This window comes from Elgaria multicarinata, chromosome 1 (assembly GCF_023053635.1).
Source record: "Elgaria multicarinata webbii isolate HBS135686 ecotype San Diego chromosome 1, rElgMul1.1.pri, whole genome shotgun sequence".
In the NCBI taxonomy this organism is placed as follows: domain Eukaryota; kingdom Metazoa; phylum Chordata; class Lepidosauria; order Squamata; family Anguidae; genus Elgaria; species Elgaria multicarinata.
In genome coordinates, this window is record NC_086171.1 from 48,569,671 (window position 1) to 48,588,386 (window position 18,716).

The 18,716-nt window shown below is 37.7% G+C and overlaps 1 protein-coding gene across 1 annotated transcript in view; it reads right to left on the reverse strand.

Moving 5' to 3' along the window:
* Positions 1–18,716, reverse strand: part of DNAJC1 (DnaJ heat shock protein family (Hsp40) member C1) — a 94,844-nt gene that overhangs the window by 50,201 nt on the left and 25,927 nt on the right. Inside the window, exons 2-6 of the mRNA XM_063127716.1 lie at positions 16,579–16,680; positions 15,771–15,817; positions 9,955–10,120; positions 8,921–9,015; positions 7,537–7,630 (exon numbers count right to left, since the gene is read on the reverse strand). Coding sequence (XP_062983786.1) covers positions 7,537–7,630; positions 8,921–9,015; positions 9,955–10,120; positions 15,771–15,817; positions 16,579–16,680 — 504 coding nt within the window. The remainder of the gene's footprint in view (positions 1–7,536; positions 7,631–8,920; positions 9,016–9,954; positions 10,121–15,770; positions 15,818–16,578; positions 16,681–18,716) is intronic.

Consider the following 18,716-nt stretch of genomic DNA (forward strand, 5'->3'; position numbering starts at 1 on the left):
TAGAATTCACTTTCTTCCCTAAAACAAACAAAGTGAAGGATCTATTACGGTTTTGTTACTTTACACTGAGATTTATTATTCTGTAAAACAAAACAAAAACCACTTGATTCAACACAGCACGAACAGCATGCACCCCCTCCCCACACCCAAATCATTCACCAACAATTCTCTTTTCTCAACGTGCATCAGGATTGCTTTCTTTTCACACACTGAAGACAAGACACAAAATAGATGACCCATTTCCATAACTTGTTCTGCCAATGCAAGATTTTTAGTGGCACTTAATATTTCACTTAAAATTTGTGCCACTAAAGGTCAGGAAAGATCCCATTCCTCCAGTCATAACCTTGTGGATTACCCACAGCCTGGCCTTGCTTCCTTGGAGACTGCTGTAACTGGAGATAACAGGGAACTAGTTGGTGGTGAAGGTGCCAAGGAATTGTCTCTTGGGAAACTCAATGGAAGAATATTCTGCAAGTGCTCTCATGTGTTACAACTCTGTCTAACCACCAAATCTGGGGATAAGGAAGGAATCCTCCCTCTTTCAATGGCTAATAATTTTGTGTGTCTCACACCCCCACTTTTAGGCTTGGTTCACTTGCTTGAGCCATCTGGGTGGTTTTATTAAATCATCAAGTTGTCAGCACATCATTCTGGAAGAGTGCATGTCTTCTGTATGACTCTAGGCTTCAGCAGGACTCCTGAATGATGTAAGGGGGTCCACACATGAGATGATGCCGAGCATCTGAATGATCCATTACAGCAGTGGTAGGCAAACTGGTGCCCTCCAGATGTTTTGAGACTACAGTCAGTATGGCCAATGGTCAGGGATTATAGCAGTTGCAATCCAAAACAACTGGAGGATACCAGGTTGCCTATCACTGCATTATAGAGCGGGAACTGCAGAAACACCCATTCTTTGGCACCGAATTCCATAGCTCGCGTAGTAGAGCCTTGCACAGAGAAGGTTCTAGGTTCAATCCTCAACATCCAAAGTAAACCAAACACAATCAGCTAGCAGGGCTGGAAAAGACCCCAGCCCTACAAGCACTTTACACATTTCACCCACAATGAGCCGTGTGTGCTTGAGATGACCTCCCAAGCCCATGGGTCTCGCTGCAGGCAAGACCTGCAAACTTCCCCACTTCCAAATTGTCACTGGAGGCAAAGATTTAGAAGGATGCATGAGTGGCACTTCTGCTGTCTCCCACTTGGTAACATACGCCTCGGCTCTTCTTGTATCAGAAATCCATCTTAATCTGCCTCCTCCCATCCTCCACAAAATAATTAAAAATAAAGCTCTCAAAAAATTATACTTTGAAACCTGCATACCATTTTTCTTCTAACTCTAGAGAACAGAGAACAGCTGGCATAGCAGAGAACAAAAATGACAGCGGCTAACCTGTGGACATGCATACAAAGCAGTTTTCTGAAGTAAAGAAGTACCTTAATTATTTTAAGTGCCTTCATGTATTAGAGGTAGGGGGAAAGGAAAAGAAGGAGCAGGAGCAATGAAAAACATTCAGTTGGATAAATGACAATCAGATGTGGGGAGCAGCTTTGCAACGTGATTCATGTAAGTGGATAGTTAGCCACCCTGCCGCTCGCATCTCTTTTAGGATGTATTAAAAAGACACAGGCTTGGATCTAAAGATTCTCCTCTGCATAAATGGAAGGCGCTTCTGCTCACATACAGACTTTGCTTGCTGCAAGCTCCCCTTCTCCCCCTACGTGCTCTTCCCCTCAAAGCCATTCCAGAGGCTTGGGGGAAGGAAGCCCTTCAGAATGCATGGGATGTAATACAATGGTGGAAACAGAGAACCTCCCCTGTGCATAAGTGCTCCCACTCTCACAGGGGACATCTGGAACCAAACCACAATGGCAAAAGTCCCTTAATTTGGGGGGGGGGAGAGAGAGAGAAGGGGAGGAGAGGCTTAATTTTAAGAATGGAAGCATCATCTTTATTCTTTAAGGTTAGGGAAAAAACCAATTCAGCTGTTTAAAACTTTCAAGGAATAAACTAACCTTGCTCTCCTCTCCCCCCACAAAGCAGCTTTAATTAGGGATAAGCTTAGGCATGGTAAATAACACTCGTTATTTTGTGCCAAGTCCAAGTGTATGATTGAATTCTCGGAAGCACACGGCATTGCTGCTAGGAGCACCTTTTATCTATTACATCTGATACACAGGTTGTGCCTCTTCTTGAAGACGGGGATCTTGCTTCTATCACTGCTGCCTTTGTAACCTTGGGGATACACTCTGTCTGGGCTTGTGCCTTTGGATGCTCCAGCTGGTGAAAAACACAGTTTGCCGCCTCCTCATGCTGCTTCTGTTAGACTTGGGGACCAACAACCTTATTCCCCAATAACTAGAAAATCAGCTCCAACCTTTCTCAGCTTTATGAGTTTTACTATTTATTTAAAATAGGTAGGAGCCACTTTTATTATGATCAGTGCGACTTCCATAGATAAAATAAACATAGCTTTATAGTAAGTTAAATAATCAAGCAATAGTGATTAACAAATTAAATGAGATGCAGTCCCCACCTAGACCAAAGTCTAATCAAGCAGAGTTACCAAAGACTTCCCAAAATAAAACAACAACAACAACAACAACAATTTATTACATTTATATCTGACCATTTTTCCTCCAAGGAACCCAAGGCGGTGTACATAATTCTCCTCCTTTCCATTTTATCTTCACAACAACAACCCTTCAAGGTAGGTTGGGCTGAGAGTCTGTGACTGGCCCAAAGTCATCCAGTGGGTTTACATGGCCGAATGGGGATTAGAACCCGGATCTCCTGACTCCCAGTCCAACACCGTAGCCACTACACCACACAATAAGGTTCTTATCACCTTTTCAAATTGTGGAGAGTGGACACCATCTCATCTCAACATTCCATAACCTTACAGAGATCCTGCTCCTACCAGTAGATTCTCTAATCTCATATTGTTAGGATACATGAAGCAGGTCCTAGTTTGTCAAATGGGAATGGTTCAGGAGATGCAGCTCCTAAGGCAGAGGGTCCCCAACCCTTTTTCCTCCAAGGAACCCAAATGTGGGCATTTGAGGAACTGCTGTAGGCATCACCACAAAATGGCTCCCACGAAGGAAGTGGCTAGTCATATAATGGCTGCCATGGGGGCCTGGCTAGTCAAAAGTGAGCTAGAGAGGCGGGAGGAAGAGAAATAGTGAGGTAAAGAGGTAGAGGGGAGAGAAAACAGGACTAGAGGCTAGAAAGAAGGCTGCTTTAATATTTTCCAAGGTTTTTCTTAAAGCTGTTTTTTTAAAGGGGGCTTGGAGAGGAGAGCTTTGTGAATGCTGTTGGAGTTCTCCATTGGTACTGCGATAGGGACTCCTTTCCTAAATGGGTTTTACCTAACATGGACTGAGCAAGACTCTCTCCCCACCCCCCACATGGCCTCGAGTGAGGTCCCTGCTCCCCCAACGCTGCTGAAATTCTGTGGTGCAGTGGCAAAATTATCAAGGGTCTGCTGCTGAAATTTGGCATCAAACTGCTATGGAAACTCAGAAATTTCATATTTAGCATTTTCAAGATCCAGAGGTAGAAGCGGGTAACAAATAAATAAATAAATAATAATAATAATAATAATAATAATAATAATAATAATAATAATAATAATAATAATAATTGTCCCTTTGGTTTCTCTATAGTGATTTGCCACTGATTGTTCTGCCACTGTGGCCAATGCAACAACAGGAGTTTGGAGTCTGGGGTCTGGAAATTGGCTCCCAACCTTCTGAAGTTTCCCACTCCTGAACTGACACCTTGAATAGAATCCAGCAGCCAATGCAGTTAACAAATATGCTCATGCACCTTAACATTCACATTAAAAGGCAGTTAAAGCACTTTGCACCAGCTGAAACATCTGAATTGTCTTCAGTGACGGCTCCATGTATAGCACATTACATTACAGTGGCCAATTTGATTCATGCTTTTATAACCTTCTAGGGTAGAAAAATCACCACTTTCCTAAGAAGGGATAGAACCTATGCAACAAAATGAAGTTTGCAACACACAGCTCTGGCCACCATCACCTGCTAAGACAGGGATACTTTAACCTCTTATATCACAGATACTAACTCACTCCAAAGACTGAAGATTCATCCCAGAATCACCTCCATTTTAAATGTATTTGCCATCATCAACCCAACCACAACCTCTGGAGACTGGTTCAGGACAGAGCTTACTTACAGAAATATGGAGATGGCTGGCACTGGCATATTGGCAACCCCAAACCACAAAGCTATGCATAATCATATGCAACAGCTTAATAGAAATAGTGTATACTATTGATAACAACACTGAGCCCTGTGGAATACCATATGCCAATTCTCACAGAGCTGAGCTACCATTACCACCAGTCACCCTATAGGTGTGGGCAGACAGAAAAGAGAAGAACTACTGGGGAGTAAGACCCAACACCCAAACCAGTTGTTCAAGATGTTTCAAGACAGTGATGTGGTCCACAGTATCAAGAGGCACGGAGAAATCCAGTGAGTTTTAGCCCTCCACAGTTTAGCTCCAGATGAAGATCATTAACTATTGAAGATGTCAGTTCCATAACCAGCCAGGTCAGATTGAAAAGGGGTGAGAAAGGATGTTTCATCCATAAATGGCTAGGGCTGCTTTGCTCCCAAACACTCAACCAACCAAAAGGAGAGATTGGATACCAGGCTAACACTGGATGGTGAATCACTGCCTCTTTTACAGCAGGAGGAACCCTGCTTTCCTCTAATGAGGCATTTATAATTCTAACCCGGCAACCACTGTTTAGCCTGGCTGGTGCTCATCAGTTGGCATGAATCCAAACAGCACGCAATAGCCTGCACAACCCCTCAGCACTGTCAACATCCTCAAAGAAGACCAATTCAAACAGACCCAATCCACTGCAGGAAGAGGCTGTTTCTGTCGCCTCTGACACAGTTTCTCACGGAACTGGCAGTATCTAAAACCAGATCATACCTGAGCAACTATAACCAACAGAGAATTGTACAAAATTGTCACAGTAAAGTCAAGATGCATCACCACCATCTGGTGTCTCATCTTTGCACCACACACACCAACCAGAAAAGCTCAGTAGAATGTATTTGGCTACTGCAGTGGGCAGCAAAGAAGAAAGATTTTATTCGCTGCCATGGTTGCCGCATCATATGCCTGCAGATATTCTCTAGGGAATCCTCCATCATGTACCAGCACTCCAATAATCTCCTAATCCACTTCATATCTCCCAGCTCTTTTGTAAATCATGAAGCTAAAGATCTATGAAATGGGGGGGGGAGGTGGGGAGGGGTGAATTACCCCAGTGGGATAGCTATGTTGATCATTCAGTCAATTCATATTACACAAACTGATTGAGGTGTGGACTGTCCTCTCTCCAGAATCTCTCATTACTACCCTCAGAGCATTCTGGAAACCTTAAGAATCCATAAAATTTCGAGATGGACCATCCTTATTATAACAGTGAATCTAGCTTATGACCTTTCACATGTACAGGACCCAATACAAATTGGCCCAGCACCACGGATGTCATGAAGTTCAGAGCTCTAGTCTTGGCATGAGCACTGAAGTCACCCAGTACATCAGTCTCAAGATCACCCCACAGCTCAGTTATAGTCTCTGCTAGGCCATTATACCAGCCATTATACCAGCAGTATTCCAAATCAGTCAGTGGCATCCAAGTCCAGTCTATCAGCACTCATTCCCTGTATGCAAGGATAAACAGCCCAAGTTAATCATGGCCAGTCGTACTTCACTCACATCTGTCCCAAGGTTGATGGTGGACTAAGTAGCTGGATAGCACAAGTCAGGCCAGTATACATAGACTCATCTCACCCAACCCATGTCTCAGTAATAAATAACAGTTGACTTAAGCTCCCACTCCTAATCATGGAGAAGAGACTTTCTATTTTATATCAACTTTGCATTTACCAGCACTAAGAATGAGAAGGATTTGGGAGATACAGAACCCACGTTGCCAAGCCGGACCAGAGATCAGGTAGCCAATGCAGAAAAAGGTCTTATCCCTCTGACTTTTACAAGTTTGTCTCCTCTTGTACCCTAAATATCACATCCATGTGGACCCTGAGTTTGCTTTTCCCTTGGTGCAACACACATCTTGCCAAACTTCCTTAACAGTTATGCAGTCTCTGTAGCAAGAAGGCTACATCAGAGGATCAACCTTCTGTAGTGTTGACCACCAGCACTGATTTGGCCATTGTAGCCAACCCCAAATACAAGTCCCAATCCCATGGACCAATCCACTGTATTATTTTTACCTGCTCTTAGATTTGGGGATGGGGGAAGAGAAGATGCTCTCTGGCCAGTCAAAGCTGTTTCAGGTTCAACAGTTTACTTATGAACATACTAGCAAGTGGAAGCAACGACTTGATGTGCCAAATCCTCTCTTTCTCTCTCTGGCAGCCCTGGCAATTACATACATGCTATTCATTCTCCACACACTTTCAAGTCTATGTTTGGGACTTTAAAATGAAAAAAAAAACTTCTTCCTTCCTCCCCAGCTCCTTCATCTCAAATTTTAATTTAACTCTGCCAGCACTATCACCGTCAGTAAGAGCTTAGATATCAATTCAGATAGTGATGTAATATCAAGGTCTGGGTTAATAGGTTGTTAATGACATGCAATTCTGAAACTTAACCTGTCTCGCTGTCTGCACCGACATAAAGAGAAACGTGTAAAAAAAGATTTAAAATGACTCAAGGAAAACTTTAATTATGATGTTTTAGGCAACAAAACTGCACCCCCTTCTCACCTCAACCAAATTCAATAAATTTGTTAAGATGATCACAATATTCACCAACCTTTTAAAGTCTTATAGTACTGTTTTATAACAGTGGCCAAGAACCAGTTACAATTCTTAGAAATACACACACACTTAGTTGGATCTGCACCTCTCCAAAATACTGCCATGATATTTAACCTCACACTGCAGCATTTTAAAGCATTTTAAAGCCCTTGAAGTCATTCAAGTAATTTGAAATCTGATAAAAGGGTGGGAAGCCAAGTTGCTGAAGTTTAATTTATTCTATTTAGAGAATAAGATTTAATTTGTTTTCCTGTCTTGTTGAAATCTGAATTGCTATTCATATTTATATATTTTATTACTCATATAGAAAATATTTTAATGCTTTAGGGCCCAATATAAATAGCAAGTCTTTCAACACACTGCTGTTGGTCCTGATACTCTATTTTAAAAGTGAGATTTCTGCCCTCTTTTTCCATTTATTTAGCAGAGCTTTCAATGTCTTCAGCATTTATAAATCAATGCACATATGGGAATCACAGGGCTCCACATTTTACAACTATAAAACATTATCTTGGCTTGAAGTAGTTACTTTCCTAAAGACAGAAAATTCCTATAAATAAAATGCAGGACATGCAATGAGAATAAAAACGTGGGAGACTTACAAAAATAGGGGAGAGTTACAAAACTACAAAAAAGAAAGGAAGAAAGAAAACAGAGGGAAGGAGACACAGAACGGACTTTTACCTGAAATAGTTGAGGCAACGCTTTTACTGTCAGACAGAACCATATTCCTAGCTTACATGGAAGCAGGTCCCGCCACTGTGGTTTCTCTAGTAATCTATGGAAATAAAAAGGTTTTCAGACATTACTATATATGTTTTGTAGCATGCATTGCCATAAAAGCTTCCAACTAGGTACATGAAGTGCTAAAATAAGCAGCAACCTGTCATGGGGACATGTAAATATTTTCATATGAAATATAACCATTAAGATAAATATCTTCAGAGCGCCTCCCTTAACACTGGGCTTGTCTGCACTTCACAAAATAAACCCCTCAGCATTTTTGATGGCTTCACACGAAAGAAAGGAAGGAAGGAAGAAACCACCACCAAACCAGTCACAAGCGCTGACAACCAGATATGAAGACTGTAGCATAAACAAACCAATACATAAAAATTAATGTCATTTGCAGTTCACTGAAGCATTACTCACTGATGTCATCAGAACAGAAGACAGGCAGAATGGTCTCTGCTCTCTATCCTGCATTGATCCAATTCATGCCCCTGCTGTGTGAACTATTTAAACCCTTTATTTCTTTCTATGAATCAATAGAAGAAATGGTGGTATCTTTTGGAGTATTCTGAATGTCACTATTTTCCCTCATGTTGTTTCTTAGCTTAAAAGGGGGGCGAGGGGAACCACAGGAGCGAGAACATTTCACTAATGCCTCCTGGCTTCTAAGCCTTACCATGCTAGCTAAAACCTATGCCAAAATAATTGCAGATAAAATTCTGTAAATAAAAGCCTCAGTGACTATTCTTCATTCAATAAGACCCCTTTGCTTAATTCTGCCCCTAAAATTAAAGTACAGACCAGTTGCCACTTAAATTAATTCTGCACATAACTGCCATTAGTCCACCAAAGTGCATACTCATTATTATTATTATTATTATTATTATTATTATTATTATTTACATTTGTATCTCATCTTTTCCCCTCTTGCAAGGAACCCATAACAACTTACATGGTCCTCCTTCTCTCCATTCTATCCTCACAACAACCCTCTAAGGTAGGTAAAGTTGAGAGTCAGAGATTGGCCCCCAGTCACCCAGCGAGTTTCATGGTCAAGTGGGGACTAGAACCCAGATTTCCCAGGTACCAATTCTACACTCTAAATACTGACTCTCCAGTATGGTTGTATACTGTCAGTTCACACCTATGTCTCTGAAATTATAATTAACATCTTCTCAGAGTTTTTATTAAAATAACACACATAACAGATTCTTTTCAAGGAGTGTCAAAACATTCACAAAATGCTATTTTATGTGCCTGGATGTCAAAAATTATTTCAGCGCTTCTTTCAACAGAAGAAAATGCTTCCATGGAAAGATTTTCCGAAATTCCCCACCTTTCATTCTTGTCTACGCCAAATTTCACTTCATCCATATTCTTCCCTCCTGCCCTTTTCTTCTTCTCCCTCTTTTTTCTGCTAAGCAGTTCATCCTAATAAAGAAAGAAAAACTGTTAGAGGTTATCACAAACATGTGCTCTGCAACTGTTAGGAAGGTTCTTCAATTAGGAATAAAACAGAACAGCATTTATGCAAATTTATGGAGGGGGGCTACATGGTTAAGTAAAAACATCTAACAAAAACTGTTGCCATGGCATCCACTCCTTAAAAACACATGAAGTCCAACTCTGTCAATCATGTGTATATCCACAGCAATCAAAGTTTTCTTTTCCTTTCTTTCTTTTTAAGCCTTGTTTTATTATTCAACAACTTTAATACAGTAGTTCTGAAAATATAAAAAGAACAAAACAGATGCTAATGAATGAGTACTGTTCAAATTATATATAAAAAAATTTAGCATATAAATAAGAATGCTCTTTTGCTTTCTAGTAGACAAGAAGGAACCAACATTTGAAACATTTCTTTGCTTCTGTCATTTTACCATTCGAACCCTGGAACATTTATCACATTTGAAAGACACTTCAATTTGGGGGTAGGGAGGAAACCTCCATTAAGACATTAAAAGCCAGAGTGAGTATGAATTTCAGACATCAAGACTCAAAGCTGGGGGTGGGGTGGGGGCAGAGGGAAAACCCCAAAATCCACATTTGTATGTTTCATTAGGAAGGCTTGGTTTAGCCTCCAATACTTTGTTTCTAAAAGGTATTCCCTGGCTCATTTGATAAAATCAGATTCCTGAAAGTAAATAAGTTTGTATTTTATTTTTAAATGCTGTAAACTATTTAAAAGCAATCATTTATATACGATTTTGTTATAAGTATATTTTTGGAAGCATTTTTATCCATAAAAACACACACTAAAAAACAAAAACAAATTTAGAGCACAGAGAGAGATAAATTAACAGCAGGGAAATCCAAAAATCCTGAACACTTTTTCAGAGCTTTTAGATAAAGCTTATTATGAATGCTTACCAGTTGTTTTTCCAGGTAGATTGACCAAACCACAGCATAATGACCCACTGTGAGGATAATGAACAACAGCAATGCCAACTCTGCATTGCTCATTTTCCTCACTCGCCTGTAGTAAAATACAGGCTGTCGCCAATCTGGTAGCCCATTGATCAGAATATCATCATATCTACAGTGACAAAAAAAACAAGCTTTCATGAACCATTTTAAATGAACCCGTTTATTAATCTTTAAAAAAACCAGAGAAGAATAAAATTTTGTTTTACTCATCAGCTTTTTAAAAATATTAAACCCCTTCAATTACATGTTTTGTCAACATTTAATCTGGATTTCTGGGACAGAAAGAATTCTAACCAGGCTGCTGTGGAAACCTTCTCCAGTGACTGCATAAAAATGGTGACTCTACTGTTCTTACAGCTCCCCCAATTGATTCACTTGAGAAGTGTTTTTTCTCTACAATGAACCATATGTTCAACCTACCTGTCAATCACTGCTCATGTTCCCAGAATAAAAGAATTACAAAGGGATGATTTTCACTAGGAAGCAATAACCACCAAATCTGTTTACTTGCTATGACTCCTTAATTTATATAAAAATATGGGGGGAAAACAACCTTTACTGTTCAAAGAAGGTGTTGTTTTTATTTAACTTTGTCTTTTGACATGAAAACCAATTTAGAATAGACTTGTAATTTCTGTTCAGAATTTTCTTTGAAAGAATGCTATTTGCAATATTAGCGTGCTAAGAGTTCTCATTTTAATTGGTGAATATTCTGCCTTGTTAGTTTCTTCTATGCTTCATATAAAAAGTCACAAATATCCCAAAATCTTTCTACATTTACTCCTCTTGCAAGTGCTATACTACTAATTAACACACGGACACCCCACACACCATACATTTCTTACCTGCATGAACAACTCAGTAACTTTTAGTAGGAAAACTGTCAAGTCTATTCTTTAAAACACTTACAATGGAGACATTTAAAATACTGTATGTACAAATTAACCCTAAATCGAGCACAGCTCATTGAATATTCTAATCACGCTATTTCCAGAATTAAATCTGCACTGAAAGGCCTAATTTGGTGCAACACATTGACCAAAATATTTTAATTAAAAATATTCTGAGTTAGTCGCAGGCCTAATTACAGGAATAGAAATAGGGCCTATATTGTCATGCAGGTCACTAGGACTCAGTAGTAGGTTTTTCTCAAGTAAATTGACCGATCCAGGAATAATAGCGCAGCTGCTAAACTGCCAGTCTTGACATGTAAATCAATTTAAATGCAACAACTGCAATAGCTACTTTGATAGTTATTAAATTGATACCTTGGAGATAGATTAATGGGAAAAATTGAATTTTTTGCCATCTCTCTTTTTTTAAAAATAAAACTTCGTACAAAATAGATTACATTCAACAAATCTAAGAATTTGATTAAACATCCATTTGTTCTAGACAAATGTGAAATTATTGTTGGTCAGAGCAAATTATTCAACTATTTTCTACTGCTAAATATTAAAAGGATAAATATTATATAATTTACCTCCTATGCTAGTTGCTATATTCAAGATTAAAAAAGAAATACTATACAGCTTCCTAGATTTATTTCAGGTCCTTAGGCTGGGCCATTCCTATAAAGCGAAGAGTGATCCCCAGCCCAAAGAAAGAAAGAAAGTCTGGAAAAGTTGTTTTGATCAAAACTACAACAGGACAAGAAAATTAGCTCTTTCACATAACTTTAAAAATGCTCTTCAGACTGTGTTTAAATTTAAAATGTAAAAACATCTGAGAACAAAAACAGAAAAAACCAAACAGCATGCTTGAATGAACTAAAATTGTAGAAGTTTAAAGATCCCCCTTACACTTATATCAAATAGATTTTGGGATGGGGGGGAACTAACTCAAATCACAACGTTCAATAATAAGAAAAAAATCTATTAAAAATAATAATTATTTGCCTTGCAAAAGTATCACAGGCCTTGCTATCCAAACTGTAATTCACAACATAGATATTTTATATGTATCTAATTCTGATGCAGGAAAAAATCATGTACTGAACACACTGAACAGCACTCTGTATTTACCAGCCTATGTCTGCTATTCTGAACAAAAGTCTCTAAGGATTTAGTTCCAGAATCAATGCTCTATTGATTTTTCTATCAATGAACATTATGGCTCACACGACTGGCCATTTTAAGGGAAGATAGCTTCTATTATAACCCACTTTTTAGAATATATACTGCCAAAAGATAAATCACTCCTTTCTAAGGTAATTAACCATTTATAAATTAAAATGCCTATTTAATTTTTAGGATTACATGTGAACAATGATCCTTAAGTTACGCAGAAGCCTTTGATGATTTTTACTCTTGTTTTTCACATTTAGGAAATTAGTTAATTAGGAAGCATGCAGACGATTCATTAAAGTACTTATTTGCAGAAATCAATCTATCACCTACGATGGATCTTCAGAGGCATGCAGCAGAATTAAGCACATAAGTAAATCACAAAGCAGTCTGGCCTTTTTGCTCTATCCATCCTCATATTTGCTGCATTTCAGAATAAAGGCAACACATCTGAATGCATGTACTTTACATACAAGCTACAAACATGTCAACAACATGAAGACAGAGGCTGACGTGTTTGTGAAAGATACAAAAATAAATCATATTTAAAACAGAAATTCCATATAAAACTACAGCCCCAAGCTAGTGAATTATCCCACAGCACAATCGTAGTTTCAGGTACACTGTAAAGATGTAGTTGTTGAAACACAAAGACACTTGGTTCATTTTGCTCTCCTGCCCACCCATAGTCATCTTTAAGTAGTTTGTTTCAATGCTACAATAGTCTAGCTGGCCTATCGTATACAAATGTTTAATACAAAGCTTCAGAACGCCGACATTTCGTCTGCTTATTTGAAACATACAACTCTAAAATGTATATGATTATGACAACCTTAAAACTGTTTCTGAAACATAATTTAAAATATGATACTGACATTTAAAGTGAAGTTTCACTGAAATCAATGGAAATTGCTCCCATGTAGTATGTGCAGAGAATTGGGTTTTACAATTTAACAAGGACATGGGGGAGGAAAATCATCTCTTTCTTCCTGCTTTATTGCAAAAAAAAACCCCATAATGCAAATGTTCTCTGGAGCACTTCATATACTTTCCATATGGTGCACGTAAAACCCTCTTAATTACAAAAAAGGTGTTATAGTATACAAGCTTGGTGTTAGAACAATTATTTTGATGCCCCACTACTGGTTCCTGAAATCCATCTGCAAGCATTTGAAAAAAATACAGATGAGTTTAGACGAACAATTAGGGAAGCAAAACGATTTTAAAATGAAAAGATATTGTCCTAGTTACTAAGCTTTTGAAGAAGCTGTCTGTTCAGATTACATTTAGTTTTATTTCATCTAATGAAACAAAAGAATCTATTAGAAATCAACCCAATTCCATCTACACATTTACTTTGTAATACTGCAGCTAATGTAAATTGATTTAAAGTAACTTCCAGTATCAATCCACATGTACTAGAGGCCAGGATAAATTTAAAGCTTAGCTGCTGTTCACTTACCTACTATGCGTACAGGGTATAAAAGATTGAGAAACAGACCAATGGGGCATGCCCCCAAACCTCTGTTTAGTTTCCCCTGAGTTCAAAAAGCAAGTTGAGGGTTTGACACAGAAGCAACTCAAAAGTAAATTCGCAACGAAACTCAGGCTTCTCTTTATACCACTCTCACGCTAAATACTCAAATATTTTTTGAGCTGGAAGGCTGAACAGCACAGCTCAGAGATTCTATGCAGACAGGTTGAGAATAGAACATTCTGCTTTTGATCATGCCCTTGACGTTTGGTGTGCAAGATTGCTTTAAAAAAAAGAAAAAAGATAGGGAGTATTTTTCTTTTGGCGTCTATAAAGGAAGTTGAACTACTACATCTTAAGAAATTTGCTTTGTTAGCTTGCTAAGAAAGGCTGATAGGCCGAGGTGCTTGATGATGGTCCGGTGAACATGTGTGTGCAGTTAGATACCATCAGATACCATAATTAGATACCATCATAGGCCCCTGAAGTCTATGAATCTGCAAAAACAACTAAAGGGAACTACGTTATGATACAATTGGTAAGCACATGCTGTAAGGAGAATAAAAAAATCCTTTAAAACCTCTTGGTTAACTGTAACTTAAAGCAAATAATAACAATATTTCTAATAGTATAGTTTTTCAATTGATTCTGTGATCCTAAGTGTCAAGAATTCCTCATGGCAAAGACTTGGGAAAAGATGTGTCATACCAGAGTTTGGGTGGGTATTTTATTCAATTATTTATTTTGGTTTTTAAAGGACTTACTTGCTGCTAGTGAACATTCTTGCCCCTGTGGAGGAGATAATCATGAGCCGTTTGGAGGCATTTAGCTGAATAACCATAAAAGTGATATTTGTTTAACCCTTCTTACACTCAGGGGTGAGGGCTGCACCATTTCAGTGAAACACATTTCTATCAGTTACAGGTGTTACAATATGCACATTGTGTAAAAATCTTTAAAACATTTCTTCTGAGGAGAGTGGTCAGTAGTTGTAAAAGACACATCCTTGGCACTGCAGTTGTCTTAGGGGTGGGAATCCAAAATGAAATTTAAAAACAAAACCAAGAGAAAAGCATACTGTATTTAATATTAAAGTGTAGCAAACAGTCAGACTTCAAAATAAACACTACCCAAAAAATTATGTGTGTGTGTGCGTCTGTGTGTAGGAGGGTGCATTTAAACTAGTTCATACCTTTTGCAACCATTTGACACCAGACATTGACCCCCTATTGTTAAACTTCCTAAACTTCCTTGATCTATGACTCCAAGCTGAAAGACTGCAGTGGGAGGCAGGGTAAAAACCATACACAGAATCTCCAAAACTCCTCTGAACACTGTTCCATGGCTCTTTCAACACAGAGGATTATCTGAAAGTAGATAATCTCTACTATGAGACCTGGACTCATGCCAAGGTTTCTACAAAGCCAAGAACCTCCTGGAGAACTTTCAGCATCCCTGCTCAGAGAATTGAAAACCTAGAGAAATTTCAAACAAGAACTCCTTTGCTGGCAGTAAGCCTTTCTTTTCTTCAGCCAAAATATCTGGGTCACCAACAGCTAAAGTGAGCATCCTAATAAATCACAAGTCCAAAGAACAACACAACAGTCCTCTGAAAAGTGATCCACAAAAATTCTTTTCTCTCAGGTACTATGAATATATCTTATGTTTTGTACATTACTGATATAGCTGAATAAAGAGCAACTGAAAACCTTTTCAAAGATCGTCATTTGTTTATATAATAAATGATTGGGTTTTTAATAATAATTTGCATTTATTTATTTATTATAAGTCAGCAACATGCTACTCTAAAAAACACCAACCATAGAGAAAAAGAACCCAAATCTACAAATTTTGGTAAAATCCTGAAAAAGGAAGGTGGCATTTTGGACAGAAAGAATGTAAGTGTAACATCAAAAGCCACCATGAACTTTTATGGGTCTTATTCTATTGTGGGACAATTTGGGGATCAGAGGAAGAAGCAACAGCTGACTTATGCAAGTATTAGTAGTCTGGAAACACAAATTAATTGCATAATTGATAAAGTTACCTCCCTTTCTCTTAACAATGTAGGACAAATCTTAGAAAGCCCATTCATGCACATACAAGGATATTTGGTAAATTATATAACGATCACATGACAATGTCTCTGCCTTTAAAGAAATTCTGGACACCATGGCTCATGAAAAGCCTGCTTTGAAATATATACAAGATAAACTCACCTACGCCTTCTCTCGTCATCCTTTAAAACTTCATATATGGCCACCAGCTAGAATAAAAGTGTACTTTTATTTTTGAAAAACAAAACACACCAAGAACTCTGCTCTGAACAATCAGAACGTTTTGCCACAAAGCTTGAAATATACTTGATTTTTCTTTCTTAAAAGTGAGAACAAAGAAGAGTTCAAATCATTTCATAAAACACTAAAAACCTCCCAATCATTTTAAATAACTTTTACAGTCAGTCATGTACATTTCCCCCTTTGTTTTCTGTAACTGTCTATCCAAGGAAATATAAATTTAATAAATTCTCTGACATAAAAAACAGCCTCCCACTTTTTAAAGCGTGTTTTACTGTTTCAATGGTATTCATGAAAATATCCAAGTAGATTTCAAGTGAAGAAATTCCACTGAAAAACCTTGAGAAAATTACGGGCGTAAAGCTTAATTTTATACACATTAAAAATTTATTTGTTTTCTAAATATCTGTTTTCTATTTCCTATTACAAGGGAAAACATGCAACTTGTGACACTGTATTAAAAAAAAGAACAGAATTAAGGAACCCACAATATCGAGTTCCCAAGCCTAAGTATTCCCATCTAAGAATTTTCTGCTTTTGATATCATGTGCTGCACTTTTAATCTATTTTAAAAATTTGTATGAATTGAAACCTATGTAAAAACTTTAGACAAAAATGAAGTTACAAAAAAAAGCTTCCAAACTCCCATGGTTAATATTTCTAAATATTGCCCCATAATTAAATTTAAATACCATATCATGGTACCATAACATGGTAATATATCACTTACTTGTCTAAACTGGGTTTCTGCATTTTCATCTTTATTCTTATCTGGGTGCAATATTAGCGAAAGCTTGCGATACGCTTTCCTAATGTCTGCTGATGAAGCATCCTGCAAAACACAAAGCAAACTTTGTCAGAAATGAATTCCCAGAACCTTGTTAAGATCTGAGAAGACAGCCAACCAAGTGCAGGGACCTGAGGCGATGTAATTTGAGCAATCATTCTTAACAGCCGGGATATGCAGCCAGCCTGGCCCACATGACTGAACAATCAGTCAATCTAATTTTGTTCTCCTCTTAACTTCTTTCAATGCCATGTGCTCATTACAAGAAGATAGTATTTGCCAGAAACTTTCAAACACTTGCCTCCTTAAAATTAGTCAATAAATCTTCAGCGGCAATTAAGAGATCAAACAGATAAATTAAAATTAATATGTCTGCATATCTTCAAGAATATTCCTTTTTACTCCAGTTACTACACTCAGATTTACAGTTTTAGGCATTGTCTAGTGCTGTGCCTTTAATATCAGAATTACATCTGTATTAATTCCTTGCAGACCTTCAAACAATCTTTCTTTCTACTTGCCTGTATAAGAGGGCTTTTAAAGCAATATCAACTTGCATTTGATGAGAAGAAGCAAAACTACAGTAGAGGTAACACACAACTGCACTACCTCGTCCTATAGTTCAGTTTCATATTTGTTCTTCAAGCTTAAGCCAGTCTATTAATCACATATTCAAAGTGTGCAAATTCTGTTTCTGAGAACACACAATATTAAAGATTTTAGTTAATCCTTACCTCTTCTCTTGAAGAAAAACATTGTGTCAATTATTCACTGGTGGTTATGTATACTTTTTGTATCATTACATATACTGTATATCATTTGTGAAAACAACACTATAACAATGAACGTATCAAAGTCATTGTCTCCTGAATGTGATACATATCATCATAATCGTTTAGCTTCAAGATGTACCATATGAATTCTATGACCCCCTAATTACCGTTTGGGATAAAGTGAAAGTCTTGTCAATAAAATTAAACATGAGAACTTGGTTTCAGAGATGTATTTTATTTCAGATTAAAGTCACTAAGTGGGATATATGTAGGAATCACAAAATCTCTATAGATAATTCTCTAGAACCCTGTCTGCGCAATCCTACTGTAATAGGTCAAATTTGGAAGAGGTCCTAATACTATAAAAAGCCAAAAATAAGACAATTAAACCAGCACTGTAATTAGTCTGTCAAACCTTCCGGTACAAAGCACTGTTTTCATTACAGATTTATAGCACAAGCTAACTTGGCATAAAACATTTCAGGCCAGAAAGTAATAATAGGGTGGAGTGTGTTGTGTGTGATGGAATGTCTGTGTGCATATAGTGTACATGCACGGGGAAGCCACAATCAACATATATATTGTGAAACAGAGGCATGAAACGTAAGAGTTTCATGTCTTTTCCTATATTGAAGTGCTATCTTGTGTTAGCCTGCTTTGACTAATTAGGGGGCGGGAAGGCTACAAGATTCTGAATGTCATCATCAATGTAAAATCTTTGAGCTTCCACAGGCAAGAGACTGAAATTCCAAATCTACAATAAGATGCACCTCCCTGAGAGTAAGCCCTACAGAACACAGTGAGACTTCGTTCTGACTAAACATACACTGGATTTCGTGCAAGTCAACTGAATATTCTTCCAGGGAAACGTGAGGGGGGTTGTTGTTTTTATAACCCTGAAACATTGTAGGAGAATGATAAGATTTTGTGGAACTTAATATACTTAGGTATACTTACAGTATTCTTTCCAGCTATTATATTGGTTATTGGGAAGTTTAAAAATGTAATAAATATATAGAAATAAAATAAATAATGCATTTGTGCAAGAATGTGGCTTTCTTATTCTGATACTGAAGTAGTATCGTATAAAGGAATCTAAAGTGAGACGTTGTATATTTTGTGATCCAGTTTCTTTTTCTCAGATCCAGGAAAGAAAAAGGGTATACAATTAGTTTGCTCTCGAGATCCAGTTATGAAAGCAAGTATGAAGTGAAAAGTGGCTTTATTTAGACACAGAAAATCAATATGTTATATATGTAAATTAAGTAATTTAGGGGCTAGGAATCTGCACCTCCACCTCCTACTTCA